Below are 9,457 nucleotides of genomic sequence, written 5' to 3' on the forward strand. Positions count from 1 at the left end.
GTATTAATGCTATTTCAATGACACAAAAAGTTATGACTTTCTTCTCATCTGTACTTTTTTACACTGTTCACCTATTAACCAATGATTTGAAGGGTTTTATAAGGAAAGTAGTAACCGCATTGGAATCATGATAAAGAAGACACTCTCGATATTCATTGAAAATTAATTGGAAGGAAAAAGTTTCAGTTTTGCTTATTTGGTCTTAATAGCAATAAAGTCACATCATAATTTACCAGACACAGCTTCAGAAAAATACCCTACAAATACCTATTTTAAAAAATACAACAAAAAAAAAAGAAATCATAACAGCTTAACGCAAAGTTGCTGTAAAATGTGAATTGTAAATTATCAGATACAAACAGTGTACCGAAAACAAGATGCTACAGTATAACAACAGATACAAATCCAATATATTATGCATTAGTCCAAATGTATATCAAAGTTCATTTTACCTTTTAGGTATCATTAAACTCGTATGCTGTGCGGCCTTCCTTACCGAAAAAGCTACAGCCAATTCCTGTCTTGAAGGGAGAATACCATGGATCAAACCTTGCGGCTATAGTTCAAATCCTAACACAAATCCAGTCGGCATACACAACGAACAATGGTTAACAGACATAGTAACACGGTCAGAGGAATTACGTACAATATTTTTGAAAATGAAATCCGATTACGTAAGTACTTTCGTGAATTTAAAAAAAATTATTAACAATATCCTAGTAAAGTCATTTGCTTTAACACAGAAGATGTGCAAGCATGTTTGTCACCAAAGTAAATATAACACAATAAAATAACCTTTCCCAAATTAAATGATCTTGGAAGCGCCAAGCATACCAAGCATGGGACCTTTTTAAGATTTATATTGACGTTAACCCCAAGAAGGTCATATGAGTAACGGGCAGACCACAGAATAAACATGTTAAATAAGAATTGAAAATTATATTATACGTGTTTCTTATACTATGTTCCTAATTTTGTAATTTTTTCAAAGGGCGACGGATTTATATAAGTTTTTTTTGTTTCCGAATCCCTGTATTTATATTGTACAATTATATTTCGTGCACTTTTTGAAAATAAGATATTGTTTAAACTAATAAGGTCATACGTGTAATTGTTAATAATTGAATTATCTTAATTGTCTTTCAGATAGAACATCCCACCATAAGGAGGTATATTCAACGCTGTTGGAATTTAGATACCGACTTTTTTCATTTAGAAGGATTCCCAATTGCTGATAATGCAAAACTTGCAGTATGGCCATTTAATCTAAATGTAAGTGGTAAGCGATGTTTCAGCCTTACAAGGTCTTACGCAAATAAGAAACAGGGAGGGAAACAAATGTGAAAGTGATTTTTATTACTGGAATGTTCAAACAATACACTTATATTAAAATAATTAGTTTTTGAAAACCTACACAAAAACATACTAATGTGAGCTCTAAAGCAGACCTTCGATAGAAACTTGTTCTTGTACTTATGACTTTGCAACGTGTTTAATACTTACAACTCCATTACATATTAATATTGCATTATTTTCTATAAAGCACATGCAATATCGAAAAAGTTGCCTAATCCTGTATGATCAGCCTATATATAACTGTGCTCGAGGAATAACATTGCATATGGAAAACAAACGAGATTTTAGTGAGATATCCAATGAGTCTTTCGTTCAAACAAGTCGGAGATCGAACCCACTACATTCGCAGGCTACTGCCAGGTAGTACTAAAAATTCCACTGAGATGGTACTCATATATCTGAATATACTTAGTAAAGAGGCTGGCTGCATACTTTATGAATTTAAATGTTTACTTATGTGTTTATTATTTATAGGACACCATTGAAGCTATTGACGACTATGAGAAACTTTCGACAGTTTTAGTTTTCGTGGAAGCAATGTTATGGGACGATCACATAATTCCGAATGGAAACGATGGGGCTAATTTGTGTAGTATCGTCAGTAAAGCTAGAGACATTCTTTGTATACTAAAAATAGAAATTAATGATGACGAACTTCTAAGAATTCCAGAACGAAATGTGATGAAAACTGAATACAGACAAGGAGACAGAACTCACAAACTTGGCAGAAATTACTTAATATTTAAAGATTCCATCCGATATTTACAGTTTATGGTGGACAAATATATTAGATTTATTTTTTCATGACATTTTCACAGATGATACGTGCAATTGATTGTTGTAGTTTCATTAATATGTGTTAAATAGCTGCCCTTTACACAGCTGTGGTATAAGTAATTTATTGATTTTATTTTTCTATTTATTTATTTTTTTAATATTCGGGTTTTGTGTGGATTCCGTCAAATATTTGTTCAGGTTAATGTAAAATACATTGGCATTACGTCATCACTGAAATGCGGTCATTCACAAATATTTGAATTTTTAGATGAGTTTTACAAATTATACATTTAGGAGTATTTTGATTTTTTTTTAACAAATCAGGAATTTGTTCCGTTTATCTATAGCTACATTATAAGAATGCCAAAACCAACTTTTGTCTAATCTGGAACAACGCAAATTTGAAAGGAATGCTTTGCTTTTGTGACAAATCATTGTTTACTGTAATGGAGGGCAAGTGAAAAATTCATAATCTCAAATAGAGAAGTTTTATATATAATCAAATCCATATTTTGGAAAGATTCAAATAAAAAATGACAAAATTTTGCCATTTATAGATTGCGGTTCGGTGTGAGCCAGGGCTCCATGCATATATGTTAAAGGCCGTATTTTAACCGATAATGGTTTACTTTTACAAATTCGTTGTCTCGTTGGCACTCATAACATGTTCTTATATTGAAAAAGGTTTTTTGAACTATATTGATTTTGGAACCAGAACATAATTTGTTATGTTTTTTTTTATTATTACTTGATATCATATTTTGAGTTTAGTTGTGTATGCCAATAATTTATTGTTGTCAAACTCTAATAAAAATAGCAATGTTGAAATCTCTGTTTGTAGCCGTTCTATGCATTTAAAATGGCTATTTTTTTCTGCTGGAGTACCAGACGTTAAACATGTTGCAATCAACCGAAAACCTCTAAAATATTATGTTAAATGCACAAAGCATCAAGATTTGCAAAATAAACCTTCAAACTAAAAAAAATATATAACAATAACTTAGCCCCTAAAATACTACTAAAAACTCTAAAATGTGAGCAAAATGAACCCGTTTTAAACCTAGGATGAACTGTTATAGCGATTCGGAAGTATAAACAGTTCCTGATCCAGTATTGGTTCTCCCGTCGTGTGGATAATGTCAATAACAAATAATTGTATATAACTTTGGGGTTGTTTTCAATATAAGCGGGCATGTGTCTGAAATAGTGGAGACGTGTCTAATTAGTAATCTTACCACCAAATTCATTATTTGAAATGTAATATGTTCATAATGTACGCTTGGACATTGGTTATTTTAGGCATGACACACTTCTTAAATCAAATTAACCTAAATGAGTTACAATATAAATTGTAATATATTTCAAGACTGGTTGTTAAAGTTACCAGCTTTCATTTCAACTACTAGTATAATGAATTCGAAAAAAGCCAAGTGCAGTTAAAATTAAGTCAAAACTAAAACATTGCCGGACAGTACCGTGAGGAACGAGAGTCAGTCAGCAATATCACAAAATATAAACGATGGAAAACAAACAGACACATATTTCAGGAAAGGTAAGCTTTTAATGAAGACATTGCAAGACTTTATTTTATTGCATTTGAACCAGAAAGACACTCAAAAGTTCCATGATTATTTAATTTTAAAATATGATTTAAATCATGACAGAAGTAAAGTAAAGCACATGCTGTTGGTTGTTTGCTTCCATATCAAAAAATAATATTAGTTTGACATTAAGTTAGTTCAACTATAGAAACTGACCTTTGACCTTCTAGCAAATTCCACGATGAAGAATATCTATAATACTAAAATTACGAGGTCCAATTTGACAGCCGTCATCGGGTAAAAACGACAAATCAAAGAATTCAACTCTATATATAATAACTAATATAGGACAATGGTGTAGATTAAAAATTACACCACTCCAGACCCTTTTGTTTTCCACATAATTAATATTGCCAATAATTAACAAGTTCCGGGTCGAATCCGATACCGATAACAATAGTATATTCACCTGTTAGCTATTACCTTATCTGTACGTTCCGCATTTGACAGGCGCATCACCAAACGGTGTATTTAGGATTTTGCTATATACACGGGTCATAATCAAAGGGCTGACACTACTTAATTCAATCATTGTCAAATTGTTCCCTATTGTAGTTTTATTCAGCAATCAGCAAGACTTTCTAAGATAACTAATATAGGACAATGCTGTTGATTAAAAAATACTCCATTCCTGGATAGCCAGGACTTTTTGTTTTCCAAATAATTAATATTACCAATAATTGATAAGTTCCAGGTCGACGGGTTCAAACAGAAAGATTTGAAAGCAGAGAAAACTTTGTATCTTATAATCGACATGACTTTATCAGATGACAATGCTAATTACTAAAATAAGGCTTAGGCATAGTTATATACTTTAATTCAGTCACGGACCCGCGATATCACGGGTGTGTATACTTGTATCTATTATTTCCCAACTCATATCCTTCTTTTACAATTATAGAATAATCAGTTTTATACCAGTTCAAATACATATGAAATTAGAAAAGCTTCATTAAGTTTGTAGTCAGTATTATAATTTATGTGCACAACTAAATTTTGGTCCTATTAAATATTGTTGTTCATTACGTTGCGATGCAATATTCACTTGGAAATACAGGTATATGTATAATTGCCGACATTTATACTGTACGAAGGTTATATTCATTATCTAAAATAAACAGCACTTTTCATGTGTCTGAAGCGCTTTTTTTTTTAATTTACTTTTATCAGGAACGCTTGAAGCCGAATATTTGAAGGTCAAGAATGTATAAAAACCGATACCGTTCAAGATCTATATGACAAAAAAGGAACTGAAAAAACCAAAACCATCTATCTGAGATATTTAAAACCATCGTTTCACGGCTAGATAATTTATCAATCTATTAAGTAAACTGACAATCTTTTTTTTAAATTATGTCAGTACAGAAGTTCTGACTATGAGCTTACAATACCCTCGTGGAGCGATAGTCCAGTAGCGGCTATATTGACACAGTGCTAATATTCTAATGAATATGAATATGAAACTCGAGAAGTAATCATGCGGAAACCAAAACAAATATTTATTAGTAGTGACAGCAACCTTGAACTTTGATCTTTGACACAAAGCAGAAAGCTTCTTTTATATATGAAATTAAATATAAGTGTTTACTATTTTGTGGGATATATTTCATCTCAATTGTGTGTTGCTCAGTTTTTATACTTACAACTCCGTAACATTTCTTTGTTGTGTTTTGTATACTATTGTTTGTTTGTCTGTTTGTCTTTTTTTATAACTTTTTTAACCATGACGGTGTCAGTTTATCTTCGATTTGTGAAAATAAATTAAGAATAAAAGCAAATTGTGTTACACAGCAACAAACGACAGCCACTAAATTACAGGCGCCTGACTTGGGACAGGTTCATACAAAATTTGGTTGGGTTAAGCTCGTTTGATTGCGCCAAACCTCCCCTTAACCCAGGACAGAGTACACATCAGAACTAACTTCAAGAGTCAGTTTAAAAGAGCTTAATTCATCAGATCGATAGAAATAGAAATACATCTAACAGAGTGGACGTTGGCGGGTACTTAATATACATCTCGAAAAATTAAGGCATTGAGTACAACTTCAGAGTACTCGCAATTTCTGCAGCTTTTTGAAAGCCAAAAAAAAAATAATAAGAGACTGAGGTCCTTTTTCTTGTAACTTTGTGTTTTTTGGAAAAACTAACAAAAAACAACAATATTTACTAACAGATACGTAAAGTAACGTACCTTTTATGAAGCGACATTTCACAGGGTGCAAATTTACAAAAATACCATAATGCTTATCAAAACATTAGTTAACCCCTATTTTGAAGCGACATTTCACTCAGAGCAATCAAATGGACGATTCCGTCAGACATGGATTCTTTGGTTTCTATTTATCTTGTGTCTATAACCCAAAAATAGCAGGTGTTACAATGCGGTGTACGAAAACAACGTTGTTAGCGTGCCACACGCATGATGGATCATCATATATAAAGAACAACCTAAAATATTCGTTAGCTGGAAACCCTGAAAACATTATGGGATAAAATCTCTATTGAGTTTGTATAAACTAGTACTAATGCACCATTCATTTTGACTTTTTTTTCATTGTATGCGAAAATAAATATATGTAAGGGTTTAATTTAAAAAAAAAAGACGATGTGGTATGATTGCCAATGAGACAACTCTCCACAAGAGACCAAAATGACACAGAAATTAACAACTATAGGCCACCGTACGGCCTTTAACAATGAGAAAAGCCTATACCGCATAGTCGGCTATTAAAATCCCCGAAATGACAATGAAAAACAATTCAAACGAGAAAACGGCCTAATTTATGTACAAACAACGAAAAACAAATATGTAACACATAAACAAACGACAACCACTGAATGACAGGCTCCCTACTTGGGACAAGCACATACATACATAATGTGACGGGGTTAAACATGTTAGCGGGATCCCAACCCTCCCCCTAACCTGGGACAGTGGTATAACAGTACAACATAAGAACTATACAAATCAGTTGAAAAAGGCGTAACTCATCAGATGGACAAAAATACAAGTGGACGTGGTTTAAACTTGTTTTTATCTCCAGGATATCCATAGCTAAAACTATAAATATACCACAATGTCTTAATGAACGATTTTGGAATTATTTCTAAAATAGAAAACTGTTAGCTATGAGCATCAGGTGTATCGTCTGCTTGAAAATGCTTTTACATTCAATAGAAACAAAAAGAACAAAAAGAAAACATGTATTTCTGTATTTTTATGTTATCCTCATTCGTAAATTTCATCGAATAAGATAACCAGAAAACATACTGAAGTTGCTATTAGATGCACTGTAGATGTCCTTATCTCCTCCACCTTGCTTGATGTATACTTTGTCGCCTTTCCTAAGTTCTAATACCATATTTAGAGTTCCCATATTATGACCAGTATTTCCTGGATAAATAGCTACTGTCTTTGTGTCATTTTTCCATAAGAAGACACGAAGGGTTTTACTATATGGTGTCATTACGGAACAGGAGAACTGGTACACTCCTGCTATCGGAGCCGTGTATACACCCGTACTTGCATGATAATCCTTATTGATATTAGTCCAGACTTTGTTAAACTTTATAATTTGTCCAACTCCCAGGGTTTTTGGATCAGTTAAAGAAGCCGCAAACGCTGAAAATGTATCCTGGTGTTCTCTCATACCTATACCGAAAAAGATAATTTTAGATTTCAAAGTATATATTTGTTTTAATTCGTCTACGTTGTAGTATTTGAAAGAATGATTTTAAATGACTTTGTTTATGATAAAAATGACAAAAATATGTTTTTAATTATTTTGCATTTTAGCAGTAAGAGATAAATTGTTAAATTTTAAGATTAAATTATTCAACGACAAAATGTTTCGAACAGAACAAATTAACATGCATTTTCAAATAAATTATTATAAAATGTGTGTGTGTGTGTGTGTGTGTGTGTGGGAGTGTTTATTTCACTCAAATATAAATGTAACTTCTTACGATAGTAAGTAGTTGCACTAAGAATGGACTAACTAATTTGAATTAAAGATCTTCGTTACACATACATTATGTACATCAAATGTAACAGTGATTCAAATGATGTTATTACATATTCCAAATTACTTTAATTCTACCATAAATGTATAGGGGCCAGCTGAAGGACACCTACGGGTGCGGGAATTCTCGCTACATTGAAGACCCATTGGTGGCCTTCGGCTGTTGTCTGCTCTATGGTCGGGTTGTTGTCGCTTTGACACATCAGTGGCGGATCCAGGGGGGGGGGGGGTTCCGGGGTCGCGCACCCCCCTTTATTTTTGCCGATCAATGCATTTGTATCGGGACATATGTTTTGCACCCCCCCCCCCCCTTTGCCCTGGGTGCCCTGGGTTAGCACCCCCCCCTTTCGAAAATTCCTGCATCCGCCCCTGCACATTCCCCATTTCCTTTCTCAATTTTATATACTGCCTGTACAAGATGGTTTTACACCTGTCATCTGTTTTAAATATCATATGTTGTGATTGTAATTTTATAAAATACGGTAAAATCTGTTAAAAAATGAACTTAATTACAGGATGCTGTTAGTTTGTAGCCTTGATTTTTCTGTAAAATATGAATTTCTAGATACAATTAATACATAACTACCTTGCCCTGTTCCTTTTTTCTTCATGAACATACTACGAAGTTCCTCATAATTGGCGTTTTCTATTTAACAAATAAACAAAAGAATGAATATCAAAACCTTTTAAAATGTAGTGTAGCAATGCAAGTATAATCAAGTCAGTTACTTGCACGATTTCATATAGTCATGATAATTATACTTACAGATGATCTAGAATCGGAAAAACTTGAGGCTAGTACGTTTTAATCTCGTCATTCGATTAAAATGAGACAAGTCAAGGTAACAAACAAAAAATCAAGGAATTGAATGAACTACAAAAGGAGACTAGACAAGGTATGTGAATCCTGCTGTTTATGCCTCTTGTTGTTCGAACATGAATAAGCGTATAGTATTGCGACATATGATAGGGCGGAGGTGTATGTTAATGCTGAGATATCTTTAATTATAAATGGTGCGTTGTCATATATGTAACAGGTATCCTAAAAATAACCGATAGTACAGCAAACCACACCAACAACCAACACTGGACTCCTCAAATTTAAAAATACACGTATAAACAGAGATACATAAACGCAACGAACATCACATAGTCAGGTACAAGCTCAAAATGTAATGGAGTTCCAAAGGTTTTAAGTGCGCACGAACCTCTTCGGTTAAATATTTTCACCATGCATAAGGCGTAAAATCAAACACATTTGGTATTGTTTTGCACATTTTAAGGTGTATACTATTTTTTTTTTATTATTTTGTTGGTTTTGAATTAATTAACTTTCAATAAACAAGATAACATACCAAGTTTTAGTGTATAAAATCCCTTCTGAGTATTCGTTTTATTACCATAGCAATTAATAACCATCACAACTACGATAAAACAAACAGCATTCATGATGTACATTGTTTGACAATCAACTATGTAAACATTAATGCAAAACAACTTAAAAAACAAACATAAATGTAGCTGCCTTATTACCATATTGCGTGTTATCATATTTGATAAAGAAATTTGATAATGTAAAATATATATTATTTCCATAGATTTGTAACACTCCGTCGAAATTTTTGTTCAAGTCAGTAAGAAATTTTTGGGTAAGAGTTTCATATGGCAATCCACTTTTAAATCGGCGTTTTGCATTTGCGC

At 32.7% G+C, this 9,457-nt stretch overlaps 1 protein-coding gene and 1 long non-coding RNA gene across 2 annotated transcripts; one reads left to right on the plus strand and one right to left on the minus strand.

Moving 5' to 3' along the window:
- The first annotated feature begins 465 nt into the window (after positions 1-465).
- LOC143070785 (uncharacterized) lies at positions 466-2,305 on the plus strand. The gene is made up of 3 exons (XM_076244928.1): positions 466-674; positions 1,147-1,272; positions 1,831-2,305. Exons 1-3 carry the CDS (start codon positions 660-662, stop codon positions 2,161-2,163), a joined length of 474 nt encoding a protein of 157 aa, XP_076101043.1. The 5' UTR covers positions 466-659; the 3' UTR covers positions 2,164-2,305.
- A 4,627-nt stretch (positions 2,306-6,932) lies between these two features.
- On the minus strand, positions 6,933-9,254 carry LOC143070786 (uncharacterized). The gene is made up of 3 exons (XR_012976703.1): positions 9,112-9,254; positions 8,343-8,402; positions 6,933-7,386 (listed from the first exon to the last, which is right to left on the minus strand). It is a non-coding gene; the product is annotated as an uncharacterized LOC143070786 (long non-coding RNA).
- Positions 9,255-9,457: the final 203 nt, after the last annotated feature.

Source organism: Mytilus galloprovincialis, chromosome 4 (genome assembly GCF_965363235.1).
Source record: "Mytilus galloprovincialis chromosome 4, xbMytGall1.hap1.1, whole genome shotgun sequence".
Classification (NCBI taxonomy): domain Eukaryota; kingdom Metazoa; phylum Mollusca; class Bivalvia; order Mytilida; family Mytilidae; genus Mytilus; species Mytilus galloprovincialis.